The sequence below is a fragment of the Peromyscus leucopus genome, chromosome 3, assembly GCF_004664715.2.
Source record: "Peromyscus leucopus breed LL Stock chromosome 3, UCI_PerLeu_2.1, whole genome shotgun sequence".
NCBI lineage: Eukaryota > Metazoa > Chordata > Mammalia > Rodentia > Cricetidae > Peromyscus > Peromyscus leucopus.
Window position 1 is genome coordinate 111,673,704 of NC_051065.1, and position 19,323 is coordinate 111,693,026.

A 19,323-nucleotide genomic window follows, 5' to 3' on the forward strand; every position below is an offset into this window, starting at 1 on the left:
AGGTAAACATTCCAGAACCAGGTGCTCCCCGGTCCCCACCCAGCCATCGATGACTCAGTGCCAACAGCCCTGCCATCACTAAGGGCCACTGTAACACGCTCCCACTGTGGCTCTATTTTCCTTGTGCACATGCTCCACAACCTCCCTCCCCCGTAAAGCCCACCATCGTGACATGGTCTGCTGCTGTCTCCATCCCCACTCAGAGGCAACCATTTTGTGTGCCCCATGCTCCCCCAAAACTCTTATGTGAGGTCTGTTGAGTGGTGTGATTTCTGTGCAATTCTTAGCCCCCGAGGACCAAGACACTCTTTTGCCACAAAACCCATTTCACCTAGCTGGCACGGCTATTCTGAGAGCCCCAGGAAACAAATGCAGTTCCTGTTAATCAAGCGGAAGTGAGGTCTGGGCTGGAGGCCTGAGTCCACCAACTATCAGCTTGGAGAGCCTACCGGACAGCTCTCTGTGCACACAAGCATGCCAATCATAGCTGCATCCTGTGTGTGTAGTGACGGTGAAGCTGGAAGAGGCTATAAAGCTGCATGCTCAGAGTGCAGCTTGCAGGGAGGTCTGTGATGCCTGAAGGACTCCTCATCACAGCAGTCCTGAGTGTCAACTCAGCAGCTCTAGAGCAGTGATTCTCAACCTCTCTAATTTCGGGACCCTTCAATACAGTTCCTCATGTTGTGGTGACCCCAACCATAAGATTATTTCATTGGTTCTTCATAACTGTAATTTTGCTACTGCTATGAATCGTAATGTAAATATCTGATATTTAGGATATCTGATATGTGAGTCCAAAGAGGTCAGGTTCAGAACCACTGCTCTAGGGGTGTACTGCCATGTCAGGTGGTTCACACTACCTCTTCAGAGTAACTCTCACAAGCATGGTCCTCACACAGGGCACTTCAGCTACATCTCAAGAATGGTAAACTGAGCCGGGCGGTGGTGGCGCACGCCTTTAATCCCAGCACTTGGAGCAGAGCCAGGGGATCTCTGTGATTCGAGCCAGCTGGCTACAAGTAGTCAGAAAGCGCAAAGCTACGCAGAGAAACCCTGTCTCGAAAAACCAAAAAAAAAAAAAGAATGGTAAACTTGTCCTCTCCCTCAGGTTACAAAACAGCCACACATGGCAGCTTCTGCCTCACCTTGGGCAGTACTGGACAGCAAGCATCTGAAGACAGACAAGGTCCCCCCCTCAGCACTGTTTCTTCCTTCCTCCCTCACCCACACTCACAAAGTGAACACAAAAAACGGCACAGCAAACACAACTTAGAAAGTTAATGTTACCACAGGTGGGCACTTTGCTCCTCTGAAAGGTGAGACCAATGACCCTGCTGGATGCTGAGAACATCAAGGGAATCTCTTAAACAGTTAATGTTTTCTTCAGTCCAGAGCACTTTCGTCTGATTTTGTTGTTGTTTGTTTTTGCTTTGGTTTGGTTTGGTTTTCGTTTTTTGAGACAGGGTTTCTCTGTGTATCCTGGTTGCTCTGGAACACACATTGTAGACCAAGCTGGCCTCAAACTCACAGAGATCCACCTGCCTCTGCCTCTTGAGTGCTAGGATTAAGGGCATGCATCATTACAACTAGGAAAGTTCCTCTGATTTTTGTGAACCCTACAGACTTCATTAAGCACAACTGTACTGAGCTCTGTACCTATAAGGGTATAAAGATGTCATGGTTTGGCTATGAAATATCCCCCAAGGCTCAATGTGTTGAAAGCCTGGTCCTCAGCTGATGGTGCTACTGCGAGGTGACTGGACACCAGGCCACTAACTTCATTAGCAGAAGTCATTGATGAACTCAAGGTTGAACAGACTACAGACCCATTTACAGTGAGGGGGACACAGAATGGGGCGGGGTGCCCTGTAGGGTTTATCCTACCTCTAGTCCCTTCCTCAGTCTCTCCCTGTGCTTCCTGTCATCCATGAGATGAGCCACTTTGTCACCACATGCTTCCTGCCATGGTTTTCTGTCCCACCACAAAAAAGCCCAGAAACAACGCAGTCAAGTGACCATGGACAAAAATCACCAAAACACAGGCCGAAATAATAATAATCCTTCTCCCTTGAGTTATCTTCTCAGGAATTTTGTCACAACAAAGAAGAGCTAATAAATGCTAAGCACCCTAATTTTTTCAATTTATTATTCTTGCATGTGTCTGTGTATGATGTACTTGCAGTGGTGGGGAATCCACGCCAATGTGACTGTGGAGGTCACAGGACAACTCTGAGAAGGTGATTCTTTCCTTCCACTTCTGTGTGGGTTCTGGGGGTAGTACTGAGGTTGCCAGCTTGTACAGCAAGCCGCCTTCTCCACTGAGCCCTCTTCCTGTCCTAGACTCTACAACTTTCTTTTCTGTGCATGTGAATGTGTATGTGCACATTCCTGTATGTGTGATGCATATGAAGACCAGAGGACAACCTTGGGCTGGGTGGTCTTCTCAGACACCATCTACCATGTTTATTCAGACTAGGTCTCTCACTAGCCTGGAACTTACCAAGAAGTCCCAAGACTGCCCAGGAGTCCCAAGGCTCTGCCTTGTCCTGCATACCATCCTCCTCACCCCCCACCCCCGAGCTAGGATTACAATTGCATGGTCACTGCAGGAACTTATTTGTACTCAGTCCTAGAGATCAAACCCAGGTTCTCATTCTTATGACACAGGTACATTACCAACTGAGTCTCTAAACACCACAATTACTTCCATGCAGGTGGACTCTGAACAACAAAAGCAGGGGGAAAAAAAGGAATTTCTTTGTTGTTGTTTTGCTTTTTTGCACTGACTTTTCAATTAAATGTTGCCAACATTCAGAACACACTCTATGTGCCACTCTACAGAAAGCAAATATTCAAGTCTTCAGCAAATAGAAAAGAAAACATACTTTTGTCTGGCAAAGAACACAAACCTTAGCAGCTACAACACCCAAGCTGTTTTGCTAAATAACCATGTAAACAATAACGGGCTGGGAGAGTAAGTGGATTTTCATCCTCTAGCAAAACCAAATACCTGCTCCAACACACACCGCCCCCAACATCAAGTCATGTTTTCAATTAATCATGCTCTCAATTCCTCCTCCCATCTCTCTACATTCATCCTCAATGAAAACCACTAAAGAAAGTTTTTAAAGGTTTCACTTTTCAGTGGGTCATACTCAAAATTCAGAGAAAATAAAATAGGAAATTAATTAGAAATTAAAAATTAAATTAAAATTAAATAGATCTAATTATCACATTTATCCTAGATTTCCGCATTTCCAGTTTTCAAGAGTATAAAATGAGGGCTAGAGAGATTGCTCTGCAGTTAAGAGTAAGTGGCTTTTCTAGAGGACCTGAGTTCAGTTCTCAGGACCCATGTTGAGCAGCTCACAACTTCCCTCATCTGGTCTCCACAGGCATAGGAGACCCCACACACACACACACACACACACACACACACACACACACACACACACACACACACACACACACACACATACACACGGAGGGAGATAAAAAATAAACCTTTTTGTTGAATGCACACAGATTCGTGATACACACTCATAGGAAGGACTCAAATCTATGCAGTGAGCAGTCACTGCTTCCATATCTAATTACATGAACATAATCTTGGATTATTCCTTCACACTCGGCCTTTAAATGCTCTTTAAGAGTCCATGTTCTTGAATTTAAATACTATGGTGCTGAGCACTTCCCCAGTTTCCATAACGGGTTTCCATCAAGGAAAGTCTTCCTCTTACATGCCTACCTCCCTCCCCCTTATGATTAAACTGATTATAACAACAATACTAATTGCATTCACTTATTTGTGCATTTCTGTTTGTGCATATACATGAAATAGTATGTGTGAGGTGGTCAGAAAATCATTTGTGGCAATCAGTTTGCCCTTCCACATCTGCTGGCAAGTTCATGGCCCACTAAGCCGTCTCACAGGCCCTCCCTTAGTATCTACTGGGGGGTCAGGGAGAGCCAGAGGAATCACAACAGCTCTTTTAAGTTCCTTGCTGAGACCGGGGCCCTGGTAAAATCTCACTGTCAATCCTCTACAAGAGCACAGTCTTCAGCTACTGTAAGCCTGCTCCAAGCTCACTGTGTAAATGCCCCCTCAGAAGCCAGGTTCCTCAGTTTAGAAACTATTTGGCAAAACACTGCCCCAATTTTCTGTAATAAAGAAGCCAGCATCATAGTCAAGGGTCAAGAGCATGGCAAGCTTCATACATCTCTCAATATCAATTTCCCCATCTGTACGAAGAGGACAACATCTGTCACCTCATAAGGCTTCACAAGAATTATAATGACTTGATTTTATACAGTGCTCGAGTATCAGTTGAACTGATTCCTACTATTAAGGATAAAGAGTCACAAAAGGTGAGTGGGTTTGATAGATGTGCATAAACACATATGGAAATTTTATTTATTTTAATACTGTAATTTTTAAAACATAATTATATAATATACTTTAATTATTAAGTTAATAAAAATGGCTATGTTTATTGTAACTTAAATTATAATGCACATAATTTATACTGCCTTCAATTGGTTTATTATATTCTATTATTTATAATTAGTTTATTTTATATAATGAAATTTATTAAATTTGTTTTCTAAAACTTTTGTACTGTTATAAAAAAAAAGTACTAGAAATGCTTGTGCTTTCTTGTCCAGGGTGAGCCATCATTGCTTTAGAGGACTGTTTGGAATTGCAACTGTGAACGGGGCAATAGCTGTGGTGTGCTCAGAACCAGGCCACCTGTCCGGAATGAGCTGGGCCCGAATCTGTCAAAAGCTGTACTGGTCCTCTTCACTGCATTTCCTATTTCAGGCACCAGAGAAGAGTCTTTGGACTTTTAACAAGAACTGAGGAGAATATGGCCTGCTTCAGTGTTTACATAAAAATATATACGGTGAACTAGAATACCATAAGCTGTGTGAAGAGAATGAAGATCATCCCCCCCCCCCCCCCTGTATTCTGATCTCTAGGATATGGACCAGGAGAAAGGCACAGCCAAGCTGACCAGGCCTCTTCCCTGAACCATCAGAATTCTCAGCAGAAGCAAACCAAGAAACAGTCTGGCTGTCCTAAGTTCCCCCTCACCCCTCACCAACTTATATCCATAAAGGAAAAGAGCAGACGCATAAAAGAAGAAAAACCTCAAGAGAATTATACTCTTTCATTCAACAAAAATCAAAGTATCTGTAATAGAAATTACAATTTGACCCAATCAAACACACTCTCATTTTTATAAATAAAGCAGGCTGCTCTCCATATTCGTACAGAGTTCCCCTTGTAGCATTAGCCTCAGTGTGCTGGATCCACATTGTTGGGATGGTTTATGCTTTCTTCCCTTTCTGGGGCCCATTACAGACTGGTTCATATTTGATCTTGATTTCTACTCTTGACAACCTACAACACAGTCTGCCCACAGAAGGAAGGAGATACTTGGCCATGAATGGCAGAGTGATGAACTAACTCTTCAACCACCATACTACACAAAGTTGCTGAATGAAATTCTTTCCCGAGGGCATGTGGCATCTGTGTCTCACAAGCTGGAGTTTAGACTCCTAGCATTTCAGCAGAAAGGTAAGGATGATGTGGTAAAGTAGACAGACAAACAGACAGACACAGATGTTATTAATAATCAATATAAAGCACACCCTGCTATCTTCAGTCTTAGAACACTTTTGTATTTCATAAAAAGACAAAACCTAACTGGCAGTCTCATACTTCTGTTCTTAAGGCTTTATTGTTGTTAACAATATGTATCAGGCTGTCAAACTGTGGCATTTGAGAAGTAATGAGTAAGTCCTTGGGCCTAAAGAAATCAGTCAAAGCCTGAACAGAACGCTGTGTGGCTACACTTATCAAACACAATGCCATATGCCAGTCACAGGTCAGATGCTGTGGATACAGAAGCAAATAAAATAAGCCAATCTGTGTTCTCACTGGGCTTATGTGTAAAGAGGAAATGCCACCCACAGATAATTCCATAACTTGCTATCTGCCATGTTCTACACTCTAGAGCTCCTGACTTACAAAGGTAGCTGTAGGAAGAACTCAATAAAACAGAGTCGTTTTCTTAGCAGATGCTCAGGATGCCTTAGACATGTCCCAGAAAAACAAGCTATCTTATCACTGGAGTCTTACTTCAACCTAGTATTAGTGGCTAAAATACAAATATGCCATGCTTAAAAAGAAAAAAGAACATCTCTCTGATCACCGACTAAAGTTCAAACTATCATAATAAATAATAAATGGATAAATAAATCACATCAGCATAAGAAACACCACTAGCCAAGAAACTTTCCTGACTCTCAAGCTCATGTATGTGGTTCCTCATTGCTAGAGCAAAGAACTCGTCAAAATGTCTACTGCTGTGTTACAGCATCATACTGAATAGCCTCACTTGGTAGCCTGTGTGTCCCTCGTACACAGGAACATGTCACAGCCACAGTGTGATCCAGAGTGCCTGGCACACTGCAGCTACTTAACACTACTGCAACAAAGGGGTCATCCCAAGTACCCCAGGTTCCACATGGCACATGCACTACTTAAAGTAGAAATGTCCGACAATCCTGGTTCACTTCTGTTGTCCACCATACGTGCGAATCCCTCCTTCTGCTTACTACATTGTATTCAGATGGTGGGGTCAATCAGACAGAGAGGAGAGAGCACAGTGCATCGAATCACATTCCTGTCCACAAAAGATAGAATTTTCGATTAAAGGAGAAGTATTTGCTGAAAGATGCTCAAGTGTCAGGCAGATGATGAACCCTTACCATAAACTCTTTGGTCTCTGAACACAGCGAATACGCCACTGTGTTTCTCACCTTATTAAGTCTTTATATCATACATAGGGAAATCATCCATAACTCAAACATGGGAAAAAGATTAAATAAGTATGAATTCACCAAATGATAGAATTTAGTATAATCCTTAAGACAATATTTGACAAAATATCCAACTCCATGGAAAAGGTTAATATAGCCTGTTTGTATAAAAGCTTCACACAAAAATCTTACTTTGGGGAAAAAATGTATATGTATAGTTATATGTACATATATATTTGTGCATAGACAATGTAATTTAATTTTCTTTTCTTTATGAATTCCTCTGATTTAATATTTTCTATTATATCTGTATATTATGTATAGAAATGCTGGTAAAAAAACAAATATATGCTTTTCGTAAGAAAAAAACATTTTTTCAACAGACTCCATGGTAGATTAAGAAAATAAACATTTCTTTCAATTCCTACAGTTTTGTCCACTAATAGGCTTTTCTTATTTTTAAATTACATCTTATTTATTAGCGATATGTATATCAAAAATTAAAATGAGCCATAATGTCTCCTTCTATAGTAAACAAAATGAACTTTCAATAATTTTAATAAAGGACATTAAAAATTAAGTTACTGTTATATTAAGATTTTTTTTCTATTGTGGGTGCAATGTATTTAATTAACCTTCTTTGGAAAAGAAGGAATGTATCAATGGAATTTAACAAAATACTTTTCATTATAAGGCACAAAGTAAATGCTGCATTTAATTATTTCAGAACTCTATAAACTGCCAAGGAAGGGAAGCAATTGATAGTCCTACTCAACTGTGACACCTCTGAACCACAATGACGGCCTTGGCAGGATATCCATAAAGGTGCAATAGTAGTACTCCCATGTTGGTAATAACCAACAGATAATCAGCCTTATGGCCCATTTAACAGGAGGGAAACCATGCCTGGCCCTAGAAACCTAGTGCACTACTTGGGGCTAGGGAGGTCATGGATCTTAGACTCTACCATGATCACTTTTCTAGACCAGTATAATTTCTAACCACATTCTAAATCTGATCCTAACAACCACAGAGAAGTGAAGCTTTGTCCCTCATAAAAGAAGTTTCTTTTCGCAGCAAATGCAGACCATTACAGAAAACTGCAGCTGGACACAATGCAGAGATCAAGGAATCATGGAGAAACGCAGCCCCAAGGAATACATCTGCAGCACAGCTCCTGCATCTACAGCTCAGGGGACATTACAGAAGAGAGGAGGGAAAGATCAGAGCCAGAATACCAGGAAGTCTGCTATGAGGTTGTCTCTCTTAGACATGGCTGCATAAACAAGACCTGAACAACGATAGTATCAATAGACACGCTCACAAAGAAGGAGAATCCCCACGGGACTCTACCACTAAACAATGAACTACATACAACTAATGATTGCTGAGAAAGGGCAAATGAGATTCTCCCAGGAATGAGCCCCTAATTGGTCATCCGATACAAAGTGGTCAGCCCTGAAATCATACACATACAGACAAAAAGGACTCGGAAAGTTGTATTTACATGTGTGTGCTTATGTTTCGGGGCATGTAACAGTGACAAAGAGTAAGAGGCTATCAATCTGGGATTCAGGGGATATGAGCAGGATTAGAGGGAGGGCTCATGGGATAGTCTAGAGGAAGGAAAGAAAAAGGAGTAAACAGTATAATTATATTTTAATTTAAATGTATCAAAATAAGCAAATGCAAAATAAATAAATAAGGAAGAACTGCTGTAGGAGTTTTTTTTAAAAAAGAACCTGGAGAAACATTTGACAACCTGTATATGTGACTCACTCTGTTTCCACTTTCATAGACGTAAACTTCCACGTTCTTTAAATTCACTCGATTTGGAAAGAGACTACTTAAAATCCACAGGAGAAACGGAGCCCCAGTCAAAGGACACACCTTGCCCTGTGAAGACATAAGCTTTTCCCTTTGATCTTTTTTGCATTTGAAGAACCTAATATTGATTTTTCCCAGTTGAGTCCAAGGAGCAGAGAGACAATGTTTTATTTAAAGAGCTTCTATCTCCAGCATAAACTGTCTTCTTTATTTATATACAAAGAAAATCTGTCTTTTTGTTCCTGTGAAAATGTTTTCAAAACTGTCATTCTGGAAAGTTAATTCAATAGTACTTAACTTTTAACTACAAAAATTAAGAAAAGAAAATAAAGATGCTGGTGACAACATTATTAGTATCCTGGGCAAAGGATAAAGACTTGTGTTAATCAATTCTGATGATCAACTTTCTCAGGAATAGTTACACAGATAAAATTTCACCAAAATGTAAAACAAAGGCACACTGGAGACCCATCTTTTCTGACTTTTGCTGTGTGCTAGGAAGTGACTAAAATAATAAAAAGCCTGTAGCATTAAGCATTAAGTCAAAGATACTGTCAAAATTTACCAAAAAAAAAAAAAATCACCATTGAGCTTAAATGAACTGAAGACAAGGATATTCATATGACACAAAGCCATGGGACCAGGAGATGCAAAATGAGTCCCAAAGGAAGCATTGAAGAGACAGGGTTTGGACCAACCAGTGAGAAGAGCATCTCAGAGACTTTAAGTGGCAAGGTAAGGAAAAGGAGAAACATAAGATGCTAAGAGGTAGTGGAGCCCCTATCTTACACAAATCTGTGGCTCTGTGTAACAAATCAATGAGAGAAAAACACGAGTTCAGGAATGTTTGTGATCTCAGTCTTCAAACTTTAGCTTAGTTTTTAAAGAAAAAGCTACAGCTAGTTTTTGAACATAGATGCTGGCTGAATCATTAAATTTACCTTTCCTCGTTCTTCCTCGAATATCGAGCTTTTGAAAAGTGAATACTGAAAGTGAATACTGAAAGCAATAGGAACAAATTTAGCACTATACAGGAAATAATTTGTAAATGAGACCTAAACGTCTCACAATTAAACTATATTAGGAACCTATTTAAGAAAGATAATAGACTGTTGAGCTGTGCAATTATGTCCCCTCCAACGCCTTCTCTTTTGAATTCCTGAATCTCAAGCAAGTGCATTACCACTTTCATTTCGTGATTCATTAATCTAATCATTTCTTATAAGATATGAAACCAACAAAAACTCCCAAAATATCCCTGAGGATATTCCAAATCAAGATTGCAAAACTCTCAGAACATAATCCTTCTAATATTCATAAAACTATTAGCTTGTTACAATAATTTCTGTAGGTGAGTCTTCATGTGTAGACTGCAAGTCTAAACACAAGAATCTATCACGCAGACTCCAATTTCTTGTTCTCCTAAACAGACATACTCCTATTTCCTCCCACTAGGCTTTCCTGGGGCAGGCTGTCACCCAGGTCCTCAAGAATACATGTGCTTCCCAGTGGTCCCAGAAGACTGGACTTAGGTTTCCAAAGGTCTAGAGAACATCAAGGAAACACAAAGGATTTTTCCTGAACTGAAAAAATCTTGGAATGTGCCCTCTGCTATGTTTACAACTCCCTCACACTCACATTCACCTTCCTCCTGGCTCTTCCCTTTAAAAATGGTAACATTACTCTACATCTTCTCTAGCTTCATAGGTTCAAACTTGAAGAGGACTAAATCATACTTGATCTTCTCATACCTTGCCAAGATAAAATTTTACACTTGGGTTTTAAGCAGTTGGGATGAGGTGAATACATTTTTATGTTATATGCTAGAAGGAAATAAAATGTGGGGTGGCACAAAGGGAAGAATGATATGAATTAAACTGTATATCCATCTCCATACGCACATATTCAATATGTAAGTATTGAGTAATATATTCATTTAGCAGTGTCAAGTATCCCAGAATGAATCCATATTTAGAGCTAAGATCTGTATACTGGGCCTGGTGGCATGAGGCTGCAGCCGTACCTACTGGGGAGGCTGAAGCAGGAATATTGCTTAATCTCAGTACTCAAGAGGCAGAGGAAAGTGGATCTCTGTGAGTTCGAGGCCAGCCTTGTCTACAGAGCAAGATGCAGGATAGGCTCCAAAGCTACACAGAGAAACCCTGTCTCAAAAAAACAAACAAACAAAAAGACCAGCAATTCAAGGCCAGCCTGGGAAACACAACAATCACCTTTAAGAAAAAAAGAGTAAAGTTTTCAAAGGGGTGAGAACATTAAAATGAGGTCATTAGAGTAGGAATGTAACCCAATACAAATGATGTCCTTGGAGGAAGACAGAAACTTACAGTTGTATGCAAAAGAAAGACCACGTGAGGCTATATCAGGAAGGCAGACACAGGCAACTCAGGGGGAAACTTCTACTTGTACAACACTAAGAGATAAATTTCTGTTATTTCAACACTCAGGCTATAGGATTTAGTTATGGCAGCCCTAAGTCAGTAATATATCTGCAATTTACACTGTCCCTGAACTGCAATGTGCTGTTACCACTTCCACCAAAAATGCATTTCTACTCCTTTTCTTGGGGGTTGTGAAGCAAAGACTAATTTGGTCTTTGCTAGTCCTCATCTTCTGGGACATAACTATGTCATACATAATAGGAATTGTAGCACGAATCTTAAAAGTTCTTATTTTTTAATAAGAACATTTGTTTAAGGCTAAAACTGTTATAATGAGGCCAATCATATCCAAGAGTTTTATGTTAGAAGCTAGTCATATAGAACAGACCAAGATTTTGGGGAGGGGTTTCATGGAACACAAAGGCTCAGATTAGCTGTGTAGGAGATCAAACACCCAGCAAATGCAGTAGAACTCCAAAAAAAAAACAGTGAACACCAAGACTCAGACAAGCCTTCCCTAGTCTAGAACACTCAAGAGGCATTGACACACATCAGTACAAGGTACAGAAGACAGGGCATCAGGGCAAGCAACTGAATGTAAGTACCTGGTAAGTAGAAGCGGCCAGATGAGCATCTCCCTCCCACATGACCTTCTTCTAGAAAAGTACCCATTGCCCCATATCAGAGACCATCAAGACCAACAGAACTCACAAGGCTTGCTTTGTATCAATGCATCTGGCTTCCATCCACTAAGCACCTGGAACAACTTGTCCCTCTCAGGCCCTAAAACCTATTACAACACCCAGTGAAATGTAGGTTCATTCACCTTTCTGGATGGAAGGGAGAACAGATGGCTAAATGAACATAAAACAGAAGAGCAAAGACACACACAAAAAATAATAATCATTTCCTGTGTGCCTGAAGCCCTGGCTAGATCATTGCTACCATAGAAAGTACTATGAAGTAGGTTCTTTCTCTGTCTTCTAAGCAAGATCGCTACTGAGTTTTGTTTGAAACTAGGTAAAAACAAAACACTGGTATTCCCACAATAATACATGAAGACATAACTTTTCAACAGAAGAAAGGAAGTAACAGTCATTCATACATGGTAAAGGGGATATAATAATCTCCCAATCTTAATGAATCCCACTCCTCAGAGAAGCAAGAACAGGTTAGATTCTCAGGGAGCCTGCTCTGGAGAGTTCCAATTAGAACAGCCAGGAATACAGTGCATATGACACTGAATGAGGAAGGAATAAGCATTCTTCCACTACAAAGACAAAGTAAAGAAATGTGCTCCTGCCACTTCCACTTGGCAGAGGACTCCAAGCCCATGCCTGTGAAAGCAGGCAAAGAGGAGTCTTTAGGAGCCTTGCAAATTGGGATGGGATGCCTAGAAGTAAAGTAATGTGATCTATTCACAGACTCTCTGTCTGATTCTCCATATTAAGAAGTGAGGGAGCTTAAATATTGAAACTACTAGAGCAAACAACTACAGCAATGTCACAGATTAAAAGATCAAGAATGCAAAAACTCAATTGTTTTTCTGAAATAACAACTGGCTAGAAAATAATTATGAATATAATTCCATTTGCAATAATAACAGAAAATAAATTACTTAGAAATAAATTTAACCAAAGAAATAAAACCCTAAATACCTTAAAACTGAAAAAATACTGCAAAACAAAGTAAAGAAGAGCAAAATCAATGGGAAGACATTCTATGTTCATGGATTGGCAGGTGAAATACTATTAAGGTGGCAATATGACCCACGGGATCAGCAAAAACTCTCACCCAAATTCCAGCCAGTTTATTTTCAGAAATGGACAAGCAGACCTCAAAACGTAAATGGAAAAGCAAAATAACAAGAACTGTCAAATAGTTTTAAAAATAGAAAAGTGGGAGAACTTTTGCTTCACAATTTCAAAACTTAACAAATACATATATGTATGCACATGCGTGTACACACACACACACAACACACACACACACACACACACACATTTATATGTATTTTTATTAAGGCTTAGAGTAGGAATCCAGCAGTGGAAAGGTTGATGTCTTCGTCAAATGTGAACAGAACAGGACGACTTTACTCGTCATCTGGCACAACTACAAAGGAGCATCCACACTGCACCTTAGCCAGACCTGTGCTTATGCTACGTGTTTAAACCACACTTGGTCAACTCATTCTATTTTCACAGTGGAATCAGTTCTCTGTTTACCCAAAGAACTAAGGGTGAAGGCAGTGAAAGATATCCTCCTTACATCTTTTTTTAAAGAACAACAGAAGAGAGAAAACTGTCAAGTATTCAAAAGCTACCTTGCAGAAACTCATGGGAACTGGTGAGAGCAGCTGGAGTTTGGAGGGAAAAAAAGCCAAAACAGTACTGACCTTCAATCTCCCTTCCTCTCTAGCTCTTAGCTCTGTCTTGGTCAACCAACATTTTAAATTCCTGCCATTTCAAATTCACGGGTCTGTTTTTTTGTTTGTTTGTTTGTTTTTGTTTTGTTTTTTGGCTGATTGATTATAAGCCATGTAATAGATAAAGAACATAAATTCATTATATATTAAATATACAGTAATCTATGTATCACATGTAACATGAAAGAGTATTTATGTACACTGGGAAGTGCTGTCAGTTATTTTTTCTACTCTTTGGACTTTGGTCTTTTATGGGTCCGCCACCCAGCTCCCAAATACCATGCACACAGAGGCTTATTCTTAATTATAAATGCCTGGCCTTAGCTTGGCTTATTTCTTGCCAGCTTTTCTTAGGTTATCTTAAGCTGCCTCTGGGCTTTTTCCTTTTCTTACTTCTGTATATTTTACTTTCACTCTTACTCTGTTCCTGGCTGTGTAGCTGGTGGCTAGCCTCTGAAGTCCTCCTCTCCTTTTTCTTGCTCCTTGATTTTTTTTTTCCTCCCAGACTTCTCCTTCTATTTATTCTCTCTGCCTGCCAGCCCCATCTGTCCATTCTCCTGCCTCACTATTGGCCATTCAGTTCTTTATTAGACCACCAGGTGTTTTAGACAGGCAAAGTAACACAGTTTCACAGAGTTAAATAAATGCAACAACAAAAAAAAAATGCACCACTTCTTTGCATCGTTAAAGAATTTGTTTACGCAAATGTTCCACAGCATAAACAAATGTAACACATCTTAAAATAATATTCCACAACAGGGAAGTAAAAAGATGGTGCATTTAATCAAGAATAAGTTGATACAGAAAAAAAATCTGGTTACCTAAAATAATAATGGGAAATTGTCTCACAATATCCTATATTGTCTCACTCGAAAACCAAAAGCATACAACAAGTGTGCATGAAGTTCTTTATTTGAAGGGGAATTTCAAGGACGCCAAGTGAAAAGTCAGGGCATAAGGCCTCACAGGAAGGAATGAAATGCAACCCGTTAGTTGCCATGGTGACCAGCAAGCACCAGCCAGCAGAACTGGTTGCTTGGTTATGAAAGATGGAGCTTTCCAGTTATAAACTCTGTGTTTCGGGCAATCCATGCAGGAGAAAGTGCAGAAAGGATGGAGTGACCAGGCAACATAGGAACCTACCTACAGCCTTTTCCCACTCGCTGTCTCTGGTCTAAGTCTGCCAAAAATTAGCAAGAATGGCCTGAAATTCAGTCTGTGCAGCTTGGCTTGGAGTCTTGGCCTTCAGCAGAGACAAGGAAGCCCATTCAAGCCACCAAAGTGGTACAAGTCCAAGAAGGCTAAGGCAGACTTGGCACGATATGTTAGAATTCTGTGACAGCCCCCAGGAGCAGCTAGCATGGCCTCAAATGAGTTTCTCATAATGAGTTTCTAGGATATTATATTTCTAAAGCATAGCGTTTATATCAGTAAATCCTAAAATTTGCCCAAAAAAATGAAAAATCAGAAGTTCTAGTATGTTAAAGAGAAGATGGGGAATAGCTCAATTTATCATTAAAATACAATGGGAATAAAACGGTTTGATCCTTAAATGAAAATGTTTTCCTTCCTCATTAATAAATCCATTTACAATTGTGTTTTCAGTAGGTTACAGGGTCTAAGTTCACAATGGATAAATCATGGCAAAATGAGGCAATTATGAGTTTAAGGGCAGAAGAATTTAGAATGTTAAGTGACATTAACTTAAGTGAGAAATAACTTTTATACATCTAATTTAATTAATACCAAGAGTGGGTGTTTTGCAGAGACAAAACTTGAAATTGGATGCAACTAACAATAATCAGTCTGGTATGATGCCCTTCAGAACTACAAACTCTATCTCTCATCATTCTTAAAATGTATCACTTACATGTTACACATTATAAAATTGGGGGAAAATGTGAACATATTTTACTGAGTTTACTGTCATTAAATCACAAACCAAAAGATTTTCAAAGGAGGCCTCTCTAACCTGGCTTCCCTTTCTACCTGGCAGGAAAGGTTGTTCTAGTTTTCTGGAGATAATCCAAGCTGAACCCTAACTACTTTCAGTACGATACCTCAAGGATTTCCAAGCAGTCAAGGTTATATATATGCTATATATGTATTGCTATACACACACATACGTGTGTGTGATATATATATATATATATATATATATACACACACACACATATAATAGTGTGTATATATGTACACACAAACATATATAAAAAATATCAGCTTGAAGATGTGTTTATATTTTCATTTGTTTTATTTTACATGTATGGGTATTTTGCCTGAATGTATGTCTGTGCACCAGGTGTGTGTCTAGTGCCTGTGGAAGCCAGAAGAGGGTGTCGGATCTCCTGGAACTGGAGTTGCAGATGGTGTTAGGGTTCATGTGGGTGCTGGGAACTGAACCTGGGTCCTCTGGGAGAGCAGCCAATGCTCTTAAACTGAGGCTGGAGGGGTGGCTTGGAGGTTATAAGTGCTGATGTACAATCATAAAGAGCCAAGTTAGGACCTCAGCCACTACTAACCAACCAGGCATCCTGGGCCTGCCTGTCACCCCAGGTCTGCAGGAAATGGGAGACAGGCAGATGGATGGAGCTCACTGCCTTCCACCTAGTCCAGAATACAGGATCCCCTGGTTCAGTGAAAGATGATCCATCCTTGAAGAAATGAGGAAGAGTGACAAAGGAGAGTATGTGACGACCCCTTCTGGCCTTTGGACATGTACACTCAGGCACATGCACCAGCAAACACTTCTGAACACACACTCACACAGATGCATACATACATACACACTTAATATAAATGAATACATAAAAACAAAACTAACCCTCAAAGCCTAAGGCAGGCATGGTGGCCCATGCCTGTGATCCCAGCTTTTGAGAGACTGTAGGAAGAAGAGCACAAGTTTGAGGCCAGCCTGGCCTGTGGATAAAGAGCTTGTCTCAGAGAAAGTAAGAATTAGAGTTGAAAACTGGGCTGAGGCTCCTAACTTGGCTCATCATGACTGGATGCTAGCACTCACTACCTCTGAGGCCCCTCTCCAGCCTCAGTTCAAGAGCACTGGCTGCTTTTCTAGAGGACCCAGATTCAGTAAGCAAGACAGCACTTGCCCAGCATGCAAAAGGTCCTGGATTTGATCTTTACCACTGCAAAATTAATTAAGAATTTAATCACATAAATAATAAAGTTATTTATACAAGAACATGTTATTAAGTTTCAAAGTAAAATGATACTTATGACTCTGAGGCAGATATAGACACATCACAAAAGATTTAGGTCAGAGGTGTCAGCCAGCACAACTCCACCAGATGTAAAAACCAGGGAGGGGAAGGAGACAGCACAAGGGGACCAGAGGAGGGGATAAGGAAACACCCACTCAGGATATACTGCACTAAGTCTGACCAGATTGGTAGTTCGTCTTCTCCACCTTTATACATTTTACATTGATTTTTATGCGTGTGAATGTTTTGTCTGAATGTATATATACATATCATATGTAGTGCCTGTGAAGGCCAGAGAGGGGCACCGGATGCCTTTCTGTCACATGGATGTGTGTGTCACATGGAGCTGTCACATGGATGCTGAGAACTGAACCCTGGTCCTCTGAAAGAGCAGCAAAAGCTCTTAACTGCTGAGTCACTTCCCTAGTCTCCCAGTCTTACATTTTAATTTTATAAATGCATCCTAATACTTAAATCATATTTGATGAAGAACAGAGTTAAAAATCTCCATTATTTTTTTTTCCATGTACAACGTGAACAGCACATAAAAGCAGACATCATCACCATTTGCCTTGATATGTATCGGTAGACAGAGGATGGAAAGCTGAGCCTGGACTGTATGCCAAGCCTTTCCCCGAGGAGTATGGTCTTATTCTGCTGAGTGCACTACTCAAGTCCAAGGGCTTTGCTGTCCAACTTCCAATTATTCAGTGTGGTCTGAAACACTCTCTCTGTTTCTCCATCTGTAACACAGATGCTGAAGAATCTATATACAAGTCCCACTGTTAACCAGGCATGGTGGTGCCCACACGGAATCCTAGCACTTGGGAAGCTAGGGATGGTGAACAGATGTAAGTCACCAGCCTGAACTACAAGGTATGTTCCCAGCCAGCTTGGGCTGCAACTGCAAAACTGTCTCAAAAACAAGTCCAAAACAACCAACAGAAACCAGCGCTAAGCCTGCAAGTGAGAAGTATGGTCTCCTTTCAGGAATGTTCTAGTTTCCTTCTGTTGCTTTAACAAATACCATGACCAAAAGCAAATCAGGGCAGGATTTATTTGGTTTACATTTCCAAGTAAAAAATCCATCACTGAGGGAAGTCAGGGCAGGAACTCAAGGCAAGAACTTGAAGCAGAAACTATGAAGGACTGCTGCCAGGTGCTGGCTGGCTTCCTAGCTCATGCTCAGCTATGACCTTTCTTATACATCTCAGGACCACCTGGCCAGGAAGTGGGGCTACCCACACTGGGCTGGACCTTCCTACATTAATGCAGACAATCAAGAGAATTCTCCATAGACATGTCTACAGACCAATCAGATCTAGGTTAATTTCTCAATCAAGGTTTTCCTCTCAGATGATGAGGTTATGTTAAGTTAACAAGAAAAGCTAAGTAGGACAGGGAGTACATAGCTTTGTTTTATAATCTTAAGAAAGGCTTATCTACCAAGTCTGTACATTATCAGGCTATTGACTTGTAGTCACTATCTGTACTGGGTTGACAGTGGCTCTCCAAAATATGTCTACCCAGAGCCTGTGTATGTGGCTGCACTTGGAAGATGGTCTTTGTGCTAAGTTAAAGACTTCCAGGTGAGATCACAGTAGACCACTCAAACTCCAACACATGTGTTGTTCTTATGTGTGTCCTCGTAAGAAAAAGATGGGGAGACCTAAGATCAGAGAAACAGGGTAACAAAGACATTGAAGATAAGATAAGGTAGAAAAGCCAATTATTAGATTCTGACTTGTTGATTTATTTAGTGACTTAAATGAAGCACTGCGTGTACTGCCTATTTGCCAAGAATGTCTTGACTTGCTACCTGAAACAGAAACACCTGGAGAAACAGCTGAAACAATGAGTTGTTGCCTGTAACAACCTGCTGACTGTCATAGACGCTTCTACAAAATCTTGCCTGCTTGCTTGCCTGCCCACCTTGTCATTTTAGAGTACAAAATGAGAATGCCTACTGGACCTGGGCCTGAGGCCTTTCAAAAGTTATGCTGATTTCAGTCCACTAGTGAAGACATTTCCTCCTGTAATCTCATTGGTGTCAGAGTATATATTCCAGAAAGATTCCCACAAAAACGTAAAAACAGAAGCAGAGACAGGAGTTAGGCACCTACATATCAAGGACATCATGACTGGCTGGCACTCCGCAGATGCCAGCAACTCATTTTCCCCCAGAGTTTCCAGAAGAGACCAAGCTGCCAATGCATTTCTGGCCTCTAGAACCAATGGCAAAGGAGTTGCCACTTCTCCGTCACTATATGCTACTCACTTGAATGCTAATGCGCTACAACAGACCTGGAAAATATACTCACCTCCAAAATACGCCATGCTCAATTATGCCGTCTGGCACTTGAGGGTCACTCACCCCAGTAACACTGAGTCTTCCCTCTACTGTCACCTACCCTCAGTCCAGCCATGTACTGCAATGTCAAGATCCCAAACCATCAACTGAACCAAAGACCAACCACTTCCCAAAAAGCAAATCCGGAGCATTTCCCTGGCACTGATGCACAGATTGAGCCTCTTCCCTAACCAGACGCTCACCTCGCCATCTTTTCCCACTCACTTCGGGGCCATTATTTCTATAAACTCCCACTACTCACTGCCTGCAACTTAG

The 19,323-nt window shown here is 40.6% G+C and overlaps 1 protein-coding gene across 2 annotated transcripts in view; it reads right to left on the reverse strand.

Annotated features, from left to right (window-relative positions):
* Positions 1-19,323, reverse strand: part of Suclg2 (succinate-CoA ligase GDP-forming subunit beta) — a 267,562-nt gene that overhangs the window by 148,105 nt on the left and 100,134 nt on the right. Inside the window, exon 1 of one of the 2 annotated variants that reach the window (XM_037203937.1) lies at positions 11,660-11,741. The exons of the other annotated variant lie outside the window; for it this stretch is intronic. Coding sequence (XP_037059832.1) covers positions 11,660-11,726 — 67 coding nt within the window. The 5' untranslated portion in view covers positions 11,727-11,741. Of the gene's footprint in view, positions 1-11,659; positions 11,742-19,323 lie in introns of those variants that run through there. 2 annotated transcript variants of the gene reach the window in all.